A 21,890-nucleotide genomic window follows, 5' to 3' on the forward strand; every position below is an offset into this window, starting at 1 on the left:
AATGTTAATATCTCCCAGTAAGGGAGTTAACCCGGATAGCTTATTTACCTATCTACAAAAGGCATCAAAGAAAAATAAATCACAAACAATCAATTCGGTTAATCAATATATATTCAATTGAATTATTCAATCAAGTTAACAATCAAATCAAAAAGGTATAATTGATAAACAGACAAAGAACTCATATTGACCAAAATATCCAGTAATCAATGCAAACAAATTCATTTCCAAATAAGAACAATTAACCGTCCATCAAATAAACATGTGAAAGAAGCTTCCATTAAGAGTTCATGATGAGTATAGGTCGAGTTCAGATCAAGTGTGAGATTGTGTGTGTGGAGAGAGTGTTCAGGAACAAAACCGTTTGTATATAATATGCCATTCAGTTCATAATTCGATTTGTAAAGAGGGATATGTGTGTGTGTGTGGGTGTGTGGTTGTTGGAGAGGGGAGTTAGGGTCCAATGAAAAGGTAAAGTGAGGGAAATGTGTGTTCTTTATGGCGGTCCTTTAATCTCCAGGTAGAGGGAAGATGAGGGGTGAAGTTTCTAGAGGCCAAGGGAATTCGGTGAAGCCAGGAGAGTTTCAATAGGGATACTTAGCTTGTTTGGTTCATCCAGGACAGAGGGAATCACGTTCCAATCCGAGCAGGTTAGATGGGTTTTCCAAATAATATCGCAGAGTGGAGATGAGGATCCACTGATGTGAGGGAATCGGTCCGATGCTCTAAATAAATAAATACTGCCGTGACACTGGTGCTTGATTCTGCGTGATGGATGCACGCGAATGGAAGGATGAGGAAGAATAGAGGGTTCAGCTATGTCTGATAAGCTGATATAGATTCTATTGATCTGTGATCTGTGATCTTTTTTTATTTTTATTTCAGGCTCCGTTCTTTCTATCATCTTCACTCTCACTCACTGTGTTATCCACAGCAGCGGCAGAGTATCAGTGTATTTTATTCATTAGTGACATCACTGCGCGCCCATAAAATCGTTCTTCACCTCCACCTCACTAACAAACACCTCGATGTCAGTGTCAGAAAGTTTCGCTTCCTCTTCTCATCGCTTGATGCCATGACCCATTGGGCAGCAGCATAATTTAATATTCATGCCGTGCTTTGCATTGACCATTTATGGTTGAAAGTGGGCGTGTGGAGGGCGGACTTGAAGGCAGATCCACGTACAAACGTTTCCAGGTGGACGGTGATTTATAAAGCGAACATTGCGTTCAGGTGTGCGTACGTACACTTTTTGTATGAATCCCAAGCACTGTTTTATAAATGAGACCCCTGATCAGCACATGAAGTAACGTAGTGTTTGTTTGATTCGCTCCAAAGTCTATGAAGCTGCATTTAAACATCATGAAAAATGACTCGTCAACATTTTGTGCTCAGTACAACTGGAACAAATGAACGATAAGTAGTTACATTTTTGGAACCAATTCAAGTTCAAATTTGTTAAAAATATACTATGTACGTGAACTAGTTTATTTTCATCTGCATGAACTGAACTTTGAACTAGTTCATTTTAAGTGCGAACTGGCACAACACTGGGTAAAACTATAAATAAAACTTTATAAGCTGTGCTATCACATATGTTTTGCGGCTCCAGACACATTTTATTTGGTAGAAGAGGGGGGAAAATGGCTCTTTTGATAGTAAAGGTTGCCGACCCCTGACATAGGGGAATCAATTAATCGCATCAAAATGATAATTTTACCCCCACCTAGGGTAAGTTGTGCCAAAGGACCACATTATTTTGATGGATCATTTTTCTGAAACCATAATGATTGTGTTTTAATTTCCATGGTTACACAACAACCTGAGGTATCTATAATTACTCATGTACAATTGCAATTCTGTTTTGCAGTAATATCAAATGTAAAATGATGCTCATCTTTACGGAGGGTTTTCTGGGCCAAAACTATATATATAAATATATAAATAATTATATAAATACACAAATAAAAGGATACATAAATACATACATAAATAATTATATAATTAAATGCCTAAATAAATGACTAAATGTGTATTTATACATTAATTTATACATTTATTTATATATTTTGAATTTTATTTAAACAATTATTTATACATTTCAAATTGTATGTATTTATTTATACATTTAGTTATTTTTTTATACTTTTATTTTAACTTTAATTTATACTTTCCGTAACCTGCTGAACAAAACAAAATTAAAACTGTCAACTCAGTCATCAAAAGTCAGGTTAAAGCTTCTGATTGGTGGTTGAACATGAATCTACTGCTTCTGCCTAATTCAAGATGGCAGCAGGCATCTGATTGCTAACCGGCAATCAAATTGAATAAAGATAAGAAGAGCCCCGCTGCCCTAGATGATACATCGAAGATACTCAGATCATTGACAGGTTTTTATGTCAGTGAATCATTGTTCAGAAGAAGAGAATAAAAAAATAAAAAATATAACCATATGTTTTTCTGAATCGTGGTCTGCCAGGTGGTGATGCGGGCCGGGACGATGACAATGGATGCGCTCAGGGTCAATATAGCACTGGATGCCTTTCCCAGCTCAGGCTCCACTGCTAACTTTCAATAGTACAGCAATATTATTGCCGCCGCCGAAGCCTCGAGGGCACTCTAGTGGGACTGGTCCGACAGTCTTGTCATCTAGTCTTGGGGAGGGTGGGGTAGGTCGCTGTCCCCTCAAAGGGTTGACCATGACCCCGAACACGGCGACCAGGCCCGGCTCCAGACGAGGTACTGGAGGGAAGCCGTGAACCGAAAATTCCTCCACTTTTGTGATTGGTGTGTAGGTGTAGTTTTCCAGGCTCCGCTGCCGCTCTGTACTCGTAAGCCTTGACAGCGGGCAAGCAGGGCCAGACCGAGTCTCGCCGGGCCTGCTGGACCAGGGCGAAAAGTCCCAACATGTCGTCTGTCGTCGGAGGCCCCGCAGGTTCTTATAAGCGGCCGCCTTTTCGATGATCCCTGGCAGTTCCCGGAGGAGAGCACTGATGGCTGACCGAGAAGTGGTGGTCGGCAAGACGTCCGTGAGCTCCAGTCCCTCCGACAAGAGGGGGAGAGCAGGGAGCAGACCGTCTGGTGAGTCGTCCGACCCGTGTTGATTGAAAAAGTTGATCGCTTCGTCCAGGTGATAGTGGTCTGGGGACAGAAAAATGTCCTCCGTGACAGCAGCAAAAGCGTTGCTTGTCCCAGGCACGACTCACAGCGGGCATGCAGGTCGACAGGCATGATGTACCTCGTCTGGCAGGCCGGGCAGATCCTGATGCTGCTGGATGACATTGTTGGAAAGTGTTACTCAATGCTTGCTCAATGCTGTGCTGTCAAACAATTGGAGCCGATTGTCCGGTCTCAGTCCAATTTATACTCAAGGTGAGTCCGGGGTGTGGCCCACAGCGGGTGTGGCCCACAGCGGGTGGGGCCCACAGCGGGTGGGCGTGGACTCAAAAGTTTTAAGGTGTAGTGAGCTAGCACATTTGGCTGTGTCTTCGTGCCTGTCTTGTTGTGGTTCTACTCCAGGTGGTAAGGGGATGCCATGAGCCATAGGTTGTGCAGGACACAGATGCCAAGATAATTCTTCACCTTCTCAGGTATATGAAGGAGCTTTCTGCCAGCTGTGTCCAACCTCATCCAACGACTCTTGAGCTGCCCAAATGGGCACTCTGTCATGGTGTGTGTGTGGATGTCATTGTAGCACACTATATAGTTTTATTTATACTTTCAGTAAGCTGCTGGACAAAACAAAATAAAGCTGTCAACTCACTCATCAAAAGTCAGGGGGCGGGTTAAAGCTTCTGATTGGTGGTTGAACATGAATCTACTGCTTCTGCCTAATTCAAGATGGCAGCGGACATCTGATTGCTAACCAGCAATCAAATTGAATAAGAATAAGAAGAGCCCTGCTACCCTAGATGATACCTGGAAGATACTCAGATCATTGACAGGTTTTTCTGTCAGTGAATCATTGTTCGGAAGAAGAGAATAAAAAAAGAAAAGAAAGAAAACAGAGAATTCAAGTGATCACGTTTGTCCCGATTCATCAATTTGAGCTGTTGATTAATTATTTATGACCCCATTACTACTGGGAGGCTCCGCCTACTCTTGATTGCTGACTCACTGCACCTGCAAAACCAAGTATAAAGGCCAGGCGGCATTTCGACTGATGGCGCTCTCTCCCTGGACAGCCAAGCTCCTGCTCCTAGTTTGTACGTTTGCTCTCCGCCATACAACACAAGTTACATACACATGTCTTTCACTACATTCCACACCTCCACTACACAATGACAACTGACTTGACATTCATACATTTTATTATTCTGTTGATTATTTTAAAACATGTTGCTTTGATTCAAGCTATCTCTGTAGACCTCTCTTAATTGTTGTGGCATAAAATGAGCTGGTCATAACACGTCTGACTCGCTACAGTTTAAAAGTTGATTTGTTTGTCGTCACAATATCAACACTGATCATCATATAAGGATCGATACTTTATTCAGAGCAGTGCATTCATCAGCCGCTTGCTCGCTCCCTCTTTTCCTCTCTCTCTCTCTCTCTCTCTCTCTCTCTCTCTCTCTCTCTCTCTTACTTGCTCTCTCACACACACACAATCGGACACGTGTATATATATTCAGTCTGAGTAAAAACAACAGACTTTGTAAACTTAGTAAATGTATGTAGAGCTGGAGGAGATGGCAGAGCGCTCTTTTTGGTTTGACGCAGTTGACGCAGCGCACAGCGCGAATGAGACAGAGGAGCATAAATAGATAAATACATAGATAAAATTCGAAATATATAAATAAATGTATAAATAAATGCATAAATAATTTTTTTATCAATAAATACATAAATAAATGTATAAATACACATTTAGTCATTTATTTAGGCATTTAATTATATAATTATTTATGTCTTTTATATATATAGTTTTGGCCCAGAAAACCCTCCATACATCTTACACCGTTCTCCCCTATGTCTTATTTACACCACCTGAAAATATTCTCTTGTTGCAAGTAGACTAAAGTAGCTACTGAGAAGAGGAGCGTCTCTGGAGAAAACATTATGCACTGGTTCACAGCCGGAAGACGCCGGAAAGACGGTGCATAACGATCGGTGGAATCAGCGTCAAGAAGTCGCCGTTTACAATGAGAGGGCTCATGAACGTGACTTTGAGGAGTTGCAGCTGAGCCAGCAGACTCGGTGACAGACTGTTTTTTAGAGGATAAAAAGTTCTTCAGTGGAAGATGTTTACATTTTATTTCAAAACGTTTCACACATGTAACATCAGTTTTAACACACATACCCCTTGTGATCGGCGTGTAGGTGTAGTTTTCCAGGCTCCTCTGCAGCCCTGCCAGGAAGCCCCACATTTGGCTGTGTCTTCGTGCCTGTCTTGTTGTGGTTCTACTCCAGGTGGGAAGGGGATGCCATGAGCCATAGGTTGTGCAGGACACAGATGCCAAGATAATTCTTCACCTTCTCAGGTATATGAAGGAGCTTTCTGCCAGCTGTGTCCAACCTCATCCAACGACTCTTGAGCTGCCCAAATGGGCACTCTGTCACGGTGTGTGTGTGGATGTCATTGTAGCACACTATATATATATATATATAAATAAATATATAAAATTGTACAATCCCTCAGATCTGATTTTCTTTTGCTACAAATTAATCAGTTAAAATCAACTAGAGATGCACAATTTCATGGCACTAGAAATTGTTGGGAGTGACCGATCAATTATAGGCCAAATATACAATTTAGTAAACTATCTCAACTTGTATAGTTTGATTTATGACAATAGATGATGAGGATGAAAGGGCGTCAATTTCATGGTTATTTAATATATTTGGTCAATGCATTAGTAAATTAAATTATTGTTGTCCATTAAAGCCTTTTTTTTTCTTTTAAATACATTTTAATATACTATGCATTAAGTTAAAAGGGTGTGTGTTTACATTTTCTAGGACAGCTGGGCTGTCATCATTTGTGCGTACGCATGGTCTGAGGAAGTTCTAAATTTATTCCTAGAGTACAAACAAATTTAGGGAAGAAGATATCGATGAATCCCAGATTTGTGCATCAAGCCTTCATACGGACAGTTTAAGCATAGATTTGTGCGTACGCACTGTTTGTGAATGAGGCCCATTGTCTCCTAACTCGTTTTGACATTTGACAGCAATAAAAATACATCCATTAATGGTTTGGTCTGAGGTAGACTGACAGAGCTCGATGAATATAATATGGTTTTAACACAAGAGGGCAGTGAAGACTTTCTAATGATCTCTTCCTCAACAGCTGCAAAGCCACCCTGATTAAAGAGCAGTTTTTAACTGCAACCAATTTGGTCAAAACCTTTTTTCATGTCTGCATTTGAATCTATTAGATAACCTTGTTGTTTCAATTACATATACAAACATTAAAAGACTGAAATTTCCATGAAGTATGTGTTTGTTCATCCTTTATATTGAATGCTACATGCTGTTGCATGAAGTGATTGGTTTTAAAACCCTATTCCTCACTGTTTCTCTTACAGGCTTGGTTGATTGAGCATCACTGACAAGGAACAGGACAATTACTTTGTATAAATACTTTAAACATTGATGCACAGTTCCATTATGTTACAAACTGTTTCTTCTAATCATGATGTAAAAACTATTATTTTGCTGCTGTTCTCAGCTACACGTGGCATCTATTGCACTCCTGTCTGTCCTGGGAGAGGGATCCCTCACATGTGGCTCTCTCTGAGGTATCTACGTTATTTTCACTAGTTAATTTAAAGGGTTAAGGACAGAAGATTTGTGACACCTTGTTAAGCCCTATGAAACAAATTGTGAATATGGGCTATACAAATAATATTTGATTGATTGATTGATTCATTTGTCACTTTCTTGTGCATTGTTTAAAGTTTGGTGCGTTGTCTGGTTTGGACACATTTGGAATATTCTGCTATTGTGTTGCAATAATGAGGATTGATTTGAGGAGAAATGGTAACAGATGTTGTCACTGCTGATCGCAAACTTGACAAAGTTCATCCCTCTTTTAAATAAAGCTTCAAATATGTTGCCGGATTTACATAATTGCAAAACTACACATGCATGCTTGATGGCAACTGGATAATATTGCCAGTTGTTTTAGTGTCCTTCAACAAAACAATGGTAGTTTCAATGCACAATATTTATATATATCTACATGTGATGTTCTTGAGCATAAAATCACCCAAGGAAAACAGTGCGGGTATTTGCAATAAACCTGCATCTTCAATACAAATATTTTCTCTCTTGCTAATCGTGTAAGCAGAAATGATTCATACTTTACTTGCAGTAAATGTTCTAATCACAGTGTCTCGCTTGTGAAAAACAAGTACCCATACTGCACCACTTAGTAACATGTGCTCCTGGAATAGTGAGTCTGTTGCACATTAGAATCGGGTTTATTGCCAAGTAGGTTAACGCATACATGGAATTTGCTGTGGTGAGTTTGTGCAATTTTAAATATAGAAAATATAAAAAAATAGCAAACAAAAATGAAATAGAAAAATAAAATAGAGAATACTATAGGCAAATACAAAATATACTATAAGCGAAAGCGGTTGTGCAAAATGTACAGTTATTGTCATTTGTAAAGTTTCAAGTTTCAAAGTCACAGGTAAGGACATCAGTGCAGTACATGCACATGCAATGTAATAAGAAAGATGAAGAAAATTAATAAATATTTTGTGTTTCCATTGTTGTTTTATAACCTGGAACTATGCATGATTGATTAATTGTGACCTTAGAGTGAATCATTTCTTTAAAAATTCTAAGGTGCCATGTTCTGGGTAGCAGATATACCTCCAGTATGTGTGTAGTAGCCTTATTCTAGTATCTTATCAAGCTCAAACATACAAAAGTCTCCTTATTTTTCCATTCCAGTCATGTTTTCTGGATATGAGATACACAGGTCAAATTTACTGCCCAAGGTTTATCTAGTGTTTGGGTGGGGTGGTAGTGTTGTGCAATACAGTGACTACTCTGCCTAAACTTTGCCAAGTTCTTCTGCTGTTCTATTCACTTTTGAGCTGGGTAAATGAATAGCCAGACAGTTATCCTGGTACGGAGCAGGTTAGCTCTGAAGTATAAGTTACCATGGTTAATGAGCATTAAATAATTTAACGTGAAACGTATATCTAATTTGGGTGATATAGTGTGTGCACACACCCTAGGTGTCTATAACACAACCAGATGTTAAAACAACAATCATTTCAAGAGGATGATCATAACAATAACTCAAAATTCTCAATTGTACAAACGGAAATTTAAGTCAATTTCCCAGTATGTAAGCTCACAGACCACTTTGCCCCAAACATCTGACAACTTTATACTGACTAGTTAAAAAAAAACATTCCGACTGTCTACCAATCAGCCACAAGGGTTAGAGTTAGAGTTAAAGTCGGTAACTGGTGTAAAAATTTAAAACTGCTTTACAAAATAAAATAACTATCTGGTTTATCTATTTAATTGACATGGGCATATGCCCAGTATAACATGAGATGGAGCAGCTTTTTAAGTGGCTATTATGGCCTTTTCAGTGTATTAATATTATGCTCATTCTCATCAAATATGATGGTAATAACTTTCATAGTACCACCATGGTTTGGTATGGTTATCTTAAATATACTATAAGAAGCTCAAAGCAATAAGTAGAAGCATTTATTATAATGTTTATATATATATATATCCCTCACTGCATTACCGAACTGAGAAAAACTAGTTTAGGAAGCGTGGGGAAGGACGCTCACTATCTTGCACTGTTGAAAGCCTTTGGCTGGTTTGAGTCAATATTAATGTGACGTCATTTTTTAAAAAGAAAAGTCTAACAAATGGCGACACTGTTATTGGCTGATTCGTCTTGAAGGGCGGGAACCGCGTCACCTGCGTGAGCGGATTGGTTTGCCTTGCTGTCAATCAACCCTCCCCTGTCTGTGGTCTCAGAGTCCGCTTGATTGAGCGAAGGAGAGGAGAAAGCGACAGGGACGCGGTGGACATGTAGGAACAACGGACACGACAGCTCTAACGCTTCATGTCCACCTCACGTCGTGGGGTTTTTTAAAACTTTTTTCTACTTTGTGGAGTTTTCTTTTTTCCACGGTGGTTTCGTCGCTTTACGGTCCGAGTCCTGTATCCCTGGCAACGCGACCAACTGTCCTGCGAAGTTCGGATCAAGTGTTTTTTTACCTCAGACGGAAAACAGACTGGATATTAAGCCGCTAACCCAACGGAACTTACTCTGGGGGCATGCTACCGTGTGTGGGACTTCTCCAAACTGCCCCCGTTCACATTTAACTTGCTTTTAATTCGAAACTTTTGTTTAGGGAAACGGGACAGCGCGAGACAATAGTGGTGAGGGAGAGAGGGAGCTCGTGCACGGGAAGAGGAGGGTAGGGGGAGTCGGTGCCTCGCGGGGGCTTTGTTCTGCCCCGGGTAGAGAGGTGGCGGATATCGACCGACCGAGCGGTGGATTTAATGATTAGTTGGTGATTACAAAGTGGAGTCGGAAGCCGTGGGAACAACCATGGACGTGACTCTGTCCGAGTTACTGGCCACTTTCATGGAGTCACCGCTGGTGGTGTGGGTGAGTGGCAGCAGCACGCGCACACACAGTTGTGATGATGATGCACACGAGCTGCAGACCTCTGCTTCTGGTTTACTTTCTCTTCTCTGTCTCTCTCTCTCTCACAGCAGATACGTCTGTTACAGAATTTACAAGTGTGTGTATATGTGTGTATATATATATCCCAGTAAAACTGGGATAACTGGGAAGTAAAAGTACTAGTCTTACTACAGAAGTGCAGTTTTAGTGAGTGTTTTCACTAATACTCTTCAGACGGACTTCAGTGACAGGGGGAAGGCTTTTCAGAGTAAAAGCCTCAGATTAAGTGGATTCTTGAGAGAATCGGGAAGGTGTCTCTGGGACTTTCTAAACTTGTCAAGCAGAAGAATAAGAAATCCTCTATTGGTCCTGCAATGGGGAAATTTGCAATATTACAGCAGCAACAAGACTTCAGCAGTAATAAGTAAAAATATGAATGAAATAATCTAATATATACTGTGTAAATAAATATAGTATGTGAGAGATATATTGCACAGACAGATGAATATGGCACAGTGAATATATTGCACAGTTGAGAAGGGTTAAAGTGCAGTCCATAATGGTGGTGCATGTAGTTTTACTGGGAGCAGAGCTGGTTGTATAGTCTTACTGCTGCAGGAAGGAACGGCCTGCGATACTTCTCCTTCAGACACTTCTCCCGTGCTTCACTGCTCACAGCTGGTGTATCTCACTTCTTGTGTTACTGCCGTTTCTTTGTACGCAAGGTATCTGAAGTCTTCTCATAGTTCAGTTGATTTCATCTGTCTTGCTCATGTCCATGGTGTGAATGCATTAAGTAACACAGTCGCTTCCAGCCCAGACTTAAACAACCTGCAGAGCAGTGAACAGGTCATTTACCCTGTGCTACTTCCTGTTTCCCCCCTTTCTCACATCCCGTTGACCTGCATGGTGAACCAACAATTTTTCCCACCTTTGTCAGACCAACACAATTACAATGTACACACAGTAGAAAGAGATTCAGGGCTACCTTCACCTGGCAACTTTCTCTGTTTTTTCTCATTGTCAGTTGTTCTCTGTATGCAAATCTAAGGGTTAAAGAAATGTATATTTGTGACGAAAACATTGGTACAATCCGCGGAGCAGATTATAGCCCTGGTATAGCGTTGAGGATATATCTGGAAGGGGAAAAGTAAAGAGAAGTGACTATAAGGCCCTTGATTCCCAACTGGTCCAGTGGCTAACAGATCAGACTGTGGTTGTGTTGGGCACAAGTTGTTCTTTGAACTGGTCTTTTCTCAGAAAGAGGCCATTACTCTCAGCAATCCCCCCCTCTTGAAAATAAATAAAGTAGTGAACGTTTAAATGTACTCTATGTAACATATTAAAGCCAGTACATTTCTGTAATGTTGTTGTACTGCCTGAACCAAGGTTTGACAAAATCACAATTGAAACCGGAAATTGCAATGGTAAGGTTTGGCATTGCATTGGCTGGCATGGCTAGTAGGCTAATGTTAATATTTATCAAGTTGTAAACCCACCCTATTTCTTATCAAACATTTCTTGTCACTAACCTCTATTATTCTTACTCTCGCCACATTTGTTATGGAGGTCCGGAAACAGAACACAAGGGCCTGTAATCATGAGAGTCAAAGTTCAATCTAATTGAATGCACATTTAAAGAGGCTGATGAACCTGCAACTGTAATTGAATATGTCTCACCTTGTTCCTCAGAGAAATATTTGTTTCAATGTCTGATAGAATGAAATGTGTATAGCAGGGAGGGACTGACCTGACTTTATTTCTCTTTAGATACCATTCTGATACTATAGTAGCACTGTTGGAAATATGTATTGGTTGAACACTAAGCTTTGTAGCTATACCAGCTGCTAACAGGTCACAGCATTTAGTATCACCAGTTGCTGGCAGCCAAGATCCCACCCGATCCCCTGTCTTACTCACAGTTCATTTAGGTTAATACAAGTAAATGTATTTTACTGGTAATATGTTTGTTTTTATAAAAAAAAACTGTTGCACACATTTAGCATCTCTAAGCTGCCACATCTTACACAAAAGTAGGCAAGTGACTACTAGAAGTGAGTACTAGAAAAATCATTCAGAAAGTTATCATAAAAAATAACTTGTCCAACATATTCAATTGAAAGCATAAATCTAGATAACTGTATATTTAGAACGGTGTCTCTTTTCTTTGTAACCTGTCTGTTTCTAGGTGCGGTTGTTGGGGCCGCTGGGTTCATGTGAAGATGTGGGCTCAGAGGAGCGAGTCAGCATGTTCATGGAGCTGGTGGACGGGGTTTTCCTGCACAAGATCATGACACACATGTAGGTAGCACCATATAGAGTGCGAGTTTGTTTAAAATGTTCATGAGTTATTAAGAATGGTTCTTTAGTGTCTACTTTTGTGTGTCTGGTTGAGTACATGAGCAATGAGCGAGGTAATGTAGTGTTTCCTGTGTGTGTCTGTGTAAATGTGTGTGTGTGTGTGTGTGTGTGTGTGTGTGACCACATCCTGACTTGCTGGTATCAGGTTGTAAACGTCACAGCCAGATGTGCTGCTCAACGGTTGCAACAAGAGATGGTGTTTAAGAGAGTTTATGAGTTTTATTATTTGTAGTTCTTTTAGAGCTAATCTGAATTTTCACAAAAACAACAAAAGCAACAATGTTTTAATTAATCTCTCAATATCTGGCCAAATACAGGGTTTTCCTTGGCTTTCCCCAGGGCTTAAGTACTGTGCCGGCTTTGTGGGGAGAAGCATTGTTTTGGACTAATATTTCTCAAAACAACACAGGTTGTTTTTCATAGTCAACTCAGACATTACTGAAAGGAAAAGCAAAACAATATGCTTACTGATGAAGTGACTGCACCATCCTGGAATAATCCTATTACATTTTCCATAGAAACGACATTGTGCACCTCACAAAATAAGATTGGTAAAACAAGAATTGTATTGAATTGATTTGAACTTGAATTTTCTCATCCACCCATAGCCATCTGACAATGTATCAGCGATTCAACTTTAAAGTCCCAGAGGGGAAATTTGTATTGCTGCCAGAAAAAGAAAAAAAAAAAGAAACCCACAAGAAAGAAAAACATTATTACCTAAAAACAGAATAGGACATTTCTAATCAACTAGGTCATCATTAGAATTTAATAGTTTGATAGCCTGAGTTGTAAAATATTTTTTCAATTCGATTGGATGCTTAGGAAATGTTTGGTATATTATTCAACATTTTAAGAGGGTTTGTCAATTTCCTAAACAGTTGACCAGTTGTTACTTGAACAGGAGGACACAATTGGTCCTAGTGACTATTTCTGGCAGCGGGATGAGGGATTTGTTTGTTGATAGTAATGATTGAACATGTCCACCAGTGCAATCATCATACTTATCATTTTATATCTTCTGGAGTAGAAAAGCTTCTCAGAAAAGCATGAGTACTGTCCACATTAATATCATATACTGTATATCACACATATCTGCTTGTGTGGAATCTCTCTCCCATCCAGACAGCCCAACATCCACCATCAGACCACATGTTCATATTTTAGTTATTGTTTTCAGAAACAATGATAATCAGGCTATTGTTGTCCACACACTGAATGTAGGCTGGGCTGACTGGGGTGGGGGTTACCAGGATTTTATAGGGGTTTATGGGAAAGTGGGTTACAGAGGAGGAGGTCAGGATGAGGACTATTAGAGTAAAGCCACTCAAAGACAGTTGGTAAATCAGTCAGTCAGAGAACCAGTCAGCTGTTAAATCAGTCAGGCTGTTAACCTATTATTCTTCCTGACCTTTATTGAAAATTATGTTTGAACTGGGACGGCTTCTGCAATAATAATATTTAATCTGGGCACCATCAGTTGACTGAGATTCACTTGTGGACTGGGAATACAATTTTAAAAAGCTTAAACATAATTTGGCATGTTTGCGGTAGTTGAAACATTTGCTGTAGTTGAAACATTTGGTCTAAATAGGTCTAACACTGAACAAGGTTAAAGTTGTCTCAAAAATACAGTCAGAAACAATTACTGAAAGAGGCTGGACCACCATTTAAATTGGAAGTACTGAAAGAATCTTACATGACATCTAAGTGAAGACTGAGTTAAAGTGACAGTGATGAAAGAATTTAAATTGTGGAAAAGTAAACGATAAATTGAGTTTGATGTGTCAGTTTAAGTGAAAAGAAATTGGTGCCACTTCAAAAGTACTGAGTTAATGATGTCAGAACTAAGTTCTAGAGGCAGCTGGATCAAATCAAATATGAGAAGTATGAAGTCTGGATGGTAGATGAGCTGCAGGCATTTTTGTATTCAAAGGTAAAAACCGAGACATAAAAATGTCAGTTGAAGTATCATTATCATCAGATTAAAGCAATTGTCTGCAACCTTTAAAACCATATATACTTAATTCATGTGTGAATCTTTAATGGTTTGTTGGCTTCAAGTCTTCTTGGCTTAAATCAGTGTGTAAAATAAATGAAAGGAATTAAATAATGCAATAAATGTTGCCATAGAACAAAGTCTAGTGAAGTTAGTTAGTTGTAAAGAAAGGTTGAACTGTGATCCACAACCATTGTCAGGCACGTGGAGCTTAGGACGTTAAGACCCATAGTAATGCAACTCCAGTATAATCAGTCTGTTTTCTGGCCTCTTTATATTTAGAAGGTTTCTAACAGAGGTGAATTGGGCTCCAATGTGAAACTTATGTCGTGACAGTCATTGTAGGTCAGCCAGACTAGTTTACACTCCTCCTGTTCATATGCATATCAGTCTGGCACAAGCTCATTGCTCATTGATGTTGATGTGAGCATAAATCCTTCTCCAGCACAATAGCTACCCTGGACGTGTGTGTGTGTGTGTGTGTGTGTGTGTGTGTGTGTGTGTGTGTGTGTGTGTGTGTGTGTGTGTGTGTGTGTGTGTGTGTGTGTGTGTGTGTGTGTGTGTGTGTGTGTGTGTGTGTGTGTGTGTGTGTGTGTGTGTGTGTGTGTGTGTGTGTGAGATGGTCTTAAATAGCCTCTAATAACATCAATCTTCGTGCTCCTGTGGTGCACGTGTGTCTCCATAGTGACCCTAGCCCCAGTAATCAGAGATTGAACAAGAATGTGAACAATGACGTGTCGCTTCGCCTTCACAACCTGACTGTTCTCACCAGGCACATCAGGACTTTCTACCAGGTAAACACACACACACACACACTTTGCCAACAGTGAGCTCACTAACTATGGCCACATCTATGGTTCAGTCTTTTTTTTGATTATATACAGATGCAAAAGTCTAAAACACTATTTTCTTTATTTATTCACGGTTTTCTTCAGTTTTCAGTAAGGGTGTACATTACTAAACCCCATTAGCATGTATGTCTGTCATGTCTGTATTGATGAATGGCATGGATCAGATCAACCTTGAACTTGCTGGCCAGTCATTTTTAGTGTACTTGCATAATGACCAATAATCTGCAGTGATCAATAGAGGCAGGAAATAACAGTATGGATGGATCATCGAAAACAAATCCCATGCAAATGTCAAGCGACCTTCACTCATTGAGGTCGCTTTGGATAAAAGCGTCAGCTAAATGACATGTAATGAGTATAAATATATATCTCTGAAATGTTTCCAGAAACCATTTGTCTCACCAACCATTCTCCCTTACTCTTAGTAATAAATTGATTACTTAACTAGAATATCATTCAGTAGAATTCGTACCTCTGCCAAGTTCCAACAGTCTCCTAATGACATTAAAGTTCATTACCTCTGGATTTTCATTTAGCAAATTGCAAACACTCATAAATATCAGTCCCCTAAACATGCCTTTTTTATAACCTATTAAAAAACAGTAAATATTTAGAAAAATGCTGTAAATCCTGCATCCACCCCCTGATCTGGATCTGCTACAAAATTTAAGTTGTTCTTCCCTGAACTATACAGCATCCTTCCACCAAGTTTTGGTAAGCCTTCTAGTTTTTGTGTAATCTTGCTAACAAACAAACGTACAATAGTGAAAACAACCTCCTTGGTAGAGGTAAAAACGATACATTTGATTGATATTAAAATGTGAAAGTGGGTCATGGACCCCAAGCAAAACTTTATACAATCCAGAAAGAGTTTCCATTTTGGAGGCTATAGAAAATTTGAGGGAAATAAATTTGAATCTATGGCCATTTGCCGTATTAGAGGAAGACTTTCATCGCCAGAAAGGGAAACACATTTCTTATTTCATTTTATACATCATGTTAGTTTGCAATAAGACTTACCAGCTGCTCTTTATGTCCTCATCAGGGGTTTTGCGGGCTGAAAATTAGGCGGGGGTGGTACTGAGCCGCCCCTGCTGGCCCGGGGGTGGGGGTTGATGAAATAGCGAGACCTATTATCCCAATTATTTTATTTTATTTTACAAAGTAGTACAGTTACTTCACTTTGTATTCATTAAAACATAACAGACTAAATTATTAACATATTACAGTTTTTGTAATAAAATGGAAACTGTGCTCAGTGATCACGTTTGCGCAGGCCAAATAAATCACTGAGCGGTTGATTACAATAACGGACTAACCTAGCTCTGTGTGATAGTCCCAGGACTTGAGGGGAAGGTAACGGCAGTTTTTAAGATAAGGGTGATATCATATGGTATTCTCTCTCTCTCTCTCTCTCTCTCTCTCTCTCTCTCTCTCTCTCTCTCTGACACACATTAACTCAGCTGACGTCTCTGACCTGCTACAGTTAAAACGTCTTTTAAAAAATGTTGCCACAATATCAACACGGATCACCACATCATGATCAATACTTTTCTTAAATTAGTAAAATCATTCTTCATAGCTGGGTGCGTTCATTCATTATTCAGCTCGTCCTGGCTCTGCTCGCTCTCTTTCTCTCGTGCTGATACACACACACTCTGACACATGCACTCACACACATAAACAGTGTCATCGGACACGTGTAAACTCAGACTGGGTAAAAACAACAGAATTTATCCGGAGGAGATGACGGAGCGTGCTCGATTCGGTAGGCACTGCGCAGCACAAATGACAAAGACACAGATAGGAGCAGTAAATTACTGTTAAAAAAACCGATCCAAACGTCTATGAAAAAAAAACAATTATAAAAAACATGCTTATGTTGTAGTATTACATTACACACAGAAATAGCAAAAACTGTCTCAAGCCTGATCCCAAATTTAGTGATGTAATATGATTAGCTTTGAGCGGATGCTAAGAGGCATAAATAATACGTTCATGTGTGTGCTTGTCCACAGTGTGTTTTTTGTATAAATCAGAGATAAGGAGATCAGATGCAGTTGATTTGGCTGAGCTGCAGTCATGTCATGCTTACTCTAAGCTCTAACCTCACACAGCGATGACAGTGTGTTGCTTACATGTAGTTGCAGGTTTCTTAAATCCAAATAGTTTGGCAGATAAAGATGTACACAGTGAGTAGCACAATGTGGTTAATTTAGGAGTAATAAACTAGTTATTGTAGTTTAGATGTGTTGATTTTTTTTTCCGTGATGCTTGGAAAAACTGATATCCCTGAAGATGTATTACATTCTTTAAAAATGTGGCCAGTGCACAATAGCACAGTAAATGCTGTATACACATTTTTTACTTTTCGTGTTTGTGTGTGTGTGCCTGTGCCTGCGTCTGAAGTGGGTCATTCTGGGCAGTATGGGGTTAATCTGTCCAGTTAATCTCTAACCACAGTCAAATACCCTGGCCTTCAGACACACTCAGCCACACACGTGCATGCATACGCCTCATAATGAAACCTCAAGTGAATGAGTTGTGATCCAAAAAACATGCTGTTGTTTCAAACAGTATGTCCAGAATAGTGGCACTGGGAAACGACAGCCCCCTTCGCACTCACATACCTCACAATCTAATCCCTGTATATTAGGGTTGACAGAAGAGCAGGCTGATGAAGGTGAAAGGGCATGTAGTTTTCTCTCTGGTTGAGACCTTGTTATCCAATATGTGTGCTACTTTGGCCTGCAGGCTGAGGTCAGCAAGCACTGGTGCATGGCTTGGTGACAACTGGATGGGAGCATTTTGACAGCATGGAGAAATACTGCTCATCTGGGATGTTTGACTTGTTGCTTAGTTTCAGTTAACAGGATGGTCATGGATTAGGGGGTGCATTTTCACCCGTTCAAGATATTGAACCTCAAATCGCCCCTGACTGCTGTGCCGTTCTCATAGAAAAAGTGCCGACCATAGACGCACCATATAAGTGGGTTAATGGCAAAGAACTGTACTGTAAAGATCTTTCCGTAGTCATCAAGGCTAGAAAAGCACAATGTAAATACAGACCATTTACCATTTTTATATATATATATATATATATATATATATATACACATTTTACATAGGGTATGCATCACCCCCCCGATGCTTTTCATATCTTATGGGCTAATGACCATGGCATCTGTGCTGTAGTGGAGAAGAATTTCCTTTGGCTTGACTTCCTCCCTTTAGACTTCAGCTTCACATTGTTCAATGGATGTAGAGTCCACTAAGTCTGCGGTTTGAAGGTCAGACCCCAGTCTCCCCCTTTCCACATGCTGAAGTGTCCTTTTGCAAGATACTGAACCCCAAACTGCCCCTTGCCAAGTGTTGTCAGTGTATTGGTGATTAGTAATGGAGAAAGTGCTGTTTTGTAGATGCACTATATGAATGTGTACATGAATGGGTGAATGGCAAAACTGTACTGCAATGTGCTTTGAGTGGTCATCAAGACTAGAAAAGCGCTATATACTGTAAATACAGACCTTTCACCATCAACTGGATAACACCACCCCTACAGTGAAGCATGGAGGGGGGAGCATCATATTATAGGGGAGATTCTCAGACTGGGAAGGCCTGGGAATCTGGTCAGAGTAGATGGAAGGATGAATATAGCCAAAGACAGAGAGATCCTTGAAGAAAACCTGCCCCAGGCTGAACCAAACCTGGGACTGGGATGACATTTCACCTTTCAGCACAAAAATTACCTGAAGCAAACAACAAGTCTCTGACTGTTCTTGAGTGACTGAGCCAAGCTAAAGCCAAAAGCTTAAACCTCAAAGAACATCTGTGGGTTATTGAGTTCAATTAAATCTACAACATAATACAGTGTGTAAAAAATGAAACACACACACAGACGAGCACATATACATTCAGCTGGGGCTAGGCGTTGGCTTTCTTCTAATTAGATGATGTCCCAGCAGACACTGGCTGGTCCAGTGAATCCTCTCAGTCTCCCCAGCGATGAAGCAATAATTTGTTGTGTGTGTGTTAGAGAGAGAGAGAGAGAGAGAGAGAGAGAGAGAGAGAGAGAGAGAGAGAGAGAGAGAGAGAGAGAGAGAGAGAGAGAGAGAGAGAGAGAGAGAGAGAGAGAGAGAGAAGAGAGAGAGAGAGAGAGAGAGAGAGAGAGAGAGAGAGAGAGAGAGAGAGTCTGTCATCCCCCTTCTGTTTGGTCCCTGTTGTACAACGGACAGTAACCTGATATCACAAGGTTTGAATACAAAGTGAAACAGTTTTCCCACCCCTTCTTAGGTTTCCATCCAACTACTTCAATGAAGTAGCCTACTGGAAGAATGAAATAATGAATTCATCATTAGTCCTCCTCAAACTGTTCTACAATTTAATGTCACATTTTAATTTCTTGTGTGCTGAACATTGTATACAGCGCTTTGTATATACTATCTGTCATTAAGAGTGAAGTTAGAAACCTAATCCTACCAGGCTTATTTGCAATGAAGATTTTATAGTAATTTTTTTTTATAAAACAAAAATAAATTTGCTAAATTACTGTTCATGGTAGTGGTTTATATTTGAATGATTTACTAAACTGCTGTTATTTTTCATACATTGTCTGTTGGAAATTTCAGAGGTGTATTAAGCAAGAAACACTGCTTTAGTTTATCCGAGGCAAAGAAGACATGTTCAAGTTGGTCCACAGACTGAAGGCACACTGCCCAGCCCCCACGACTGCTACAGAGCAGTGTTCACTTATCTATTCCATTTTTGTTAATATTGAACCTATCACGTGTCCTGAGCAATTAACAATACACATGGCATGAGTAAAGCCAATACGATTGTTTTGTAATATATGTGTTCCACATACAGATAAACAAAAAGACTGACAGATGTTTGTGGAATAAGTAGGAAGATTTATGTGTACAGGTTTCATTTACGCTCAGTGTGAGTCTCCTGCATTTCTCTCCTCTGCTCCCTGTTTCACTGTCTTTGTTTAAGCCATGGGCAGTAAAGCATAGAGGAGAGACAGGTTGACAAGTCCTCATGTTAAGTAAAGTTAAATCTTTCCAATAAGTGTCATAAATCCCTCTAAAACCAAATATGGAGAGATGTCGACCCACGATTTCTGAAAGTCAGGCCAAAATTTCAGCATTTTATGAACTCTAAAATGTTTACCAATCTAGTGACAGTGGTGTGGAGGCTAGCAGCTCTGCTCTTGCTCTGATGCAAGGGAATATACCCCTGACTAGCGCACTAGTAGCTCACACTAGAGCACACATTGACCCCATCTGTTACAGTGGGACTGTCCATCAGTGTCACCGGGAGAAATCCCACTGCATCATTGGCCCTTCAAACTATTCATAAAGGCTTTACCATGTTTGGCTTAACACTGGCTCTCTCTCCTGCCTCTCCTGTGTGCATGAGAGTGTAATGCTTGCATATTCAGTGGGCAATCACGATAATAAACCCTATTCCACTAATCAGTCAAGTGAGGGAAAACAATCAGAAATGTCAACATGTTGACATGCTGCTGGGTTAGTCTTATGTGCAGTTTGTTACCTTTGAGGCCTGCGGAGAAGAAAACAGCTCAGATCGCATCAGTGTCCCCGGATAGTGCCTCACTAGAGAGACCAGCCACAAGAAGCACGGCTGATTATATATCAGTGAAACATTTAATTATGAACATATGCACCCCAAAGAGGAACTTTTGAGAGTGCACTCTGACTACCTCACAAGTAGATCTAGTGTTGGTGAAAAGAACTCAGGGCAGACATCACTTACTTAGTGACATGAAATGTCTGGAGGGACATTACACAGGTTTTACTTTCTAAACTGAATCATTGAAGTATCCTGGTCTCCTTCAACATTTAAATGACTGCTGTCTGTTTTGTCTTAGTACGTTTCCACAGTGTCTATACTTAACATACAATATCCTGTGGCTCCTGTGGAAGTGATTTGAATGTGCACTCTCTGTCTGTCACCCCCTTTCCCCTCTCACTTTACCACGCCTTGGTAACCATGGAAACTGGAGAACAAAGCCCTGAGCCTACATGGGATGTTTTGAACTCCATATCCTCTGGCCTTCTTCATACACACACACACTGTAATATACTGTGTGAATGTGTGTTTGCTTACTCTGGTCAAATTCATTGTAGTTTTATTAGTTATTCAGTTATTAGGAGAGTCAGCTAGTATACTAAGCTAAGATACAGAGATTTTTGTGTTCATGAGTAAGTTACCCTTTGATTTGGCTTAATGTACGACCTGAATTCAACCCGACCCACTGCTCTTGTCATTTCCTTTTTTGAGGTCCACCATGCACGGCTCCAGACTAACCTCTTTCCCTAGTAGCACTGGTGCTCCATACAGAAAATTTTAGGAGCACCAACACAAAATTTAAGCGCACTATAACGACATGCAACACAACACATTCATATTGTTTCTCATCTTAACTGTTTTACTGATAAATGTATTGGTAACAAATGGACAATTTACCAAAAACAAAATGTGCTGTTTTATTTTAAAGTCACAAATTGAATGGTGCTTTACGTGCTGAGAAAAAAAAACTAACTAATTATGTTAAATGGTGCAAACATTAACAACAAATAGAAAAAAATATAAATGTAAACATAAATTCTGTGGTCAAATCATTACTGTACATTACAGAACAACCACATTAAAACAAGTAAACAAGGAACTTCCTCTTCGGTATGCCTCTCCTTCCCCTCCCTTTAGGGCACATCACCCTGAGGACTACTAGGGCCTGGCACCTCTGAAGGCCAACCCTTGTATTTGGGGCTTCTAGCTCCTTTGCCCTAACTGAACCTCATCTGTACCTTTTCATTGGGATCAAACTCCACCAAGCTATTTCCCTTAAGACTTATTCTAATCAGGTCTTAAAATGTGGACACAGTGGAGGCACTGTGTCCACATGCAGGGACCCTCTGACATCAGATGTAATCCTCTTCTGTGCTGAGAATCCTGACATATATTATTCTGAAATTGGCTATTCAGCACTTTTGTTACTTAAGTACATGATGATTAGGGCTGGGAATTGCCA

General features: G+C 40.0%; 3 protein-coding genes across 7 annotated transcripts in view; 2 read left to right on the forward strand and 1 right to left on the reverse strand.

Moving 5' to 3' along the window:
- LOC118116015 (histone H1) overlaps positions 1-21,890 on the forward strand; it is a 311,666-nt gene that overhangs the window by 63,211 nt on the left and 226,565 nt on the right. The window lies entirely within an intron of this gene.
- The window catches only part of LOC118116027 (histone H1-like), a 444,527-nt gene that overhangs the window by 45,367 nt on the left and 377,270 nt on the right, over positions 1-21,890 (reverse strand). The window lies entirely within an intron of this gene.
- The window catches only part of ccdc88c (coiled-coil domain containing 88C), a 49,365-nt gene continuing 36,454 nt past the window's right edge, over positions 8,980-21,890 (forward strand). For all 4 annotated transcript variants that reach the window (XR_004697629.2, XR_004697628.2, XM_035167290.2 and 1 more), the window contains exons 1-3: positions 8,980-9,604; positions 11,811-11,923; positions 14,668-14,776. Coding sequence is in view for 2 of the 4 variants with exons in the window: in XM_035167290.2 (XP_035023181.2) it covers positions 9,545-9,604; positions 11,811-11,923; positions 14,668-14,776 (282 nt within the window). In the remaining 2 variants the exon portion in view is untranslated. The remainder of the gene's footprint in view (positions 9,605-11,810; positions 11,924-14,667; positions 14,777-21,890) is intronic.

This window comes from Hippoglossus stenolepis, chromosome 10 (genome assembly GCF_022539355.2).
Source record: "Hippoglossus stenolepis isolate QCI-W04-F060 chromosome 10, HSTE1.2, whole genome shotgun sequence".
In the NCBI taxonomy this organism is placed as follows: Eukaryota; Metazoa; Chordata; class Actinopteri; order Pleuronectiformes; family Pleuronectidae; genus Hippoglossus; species Hippoglossus stenolepis.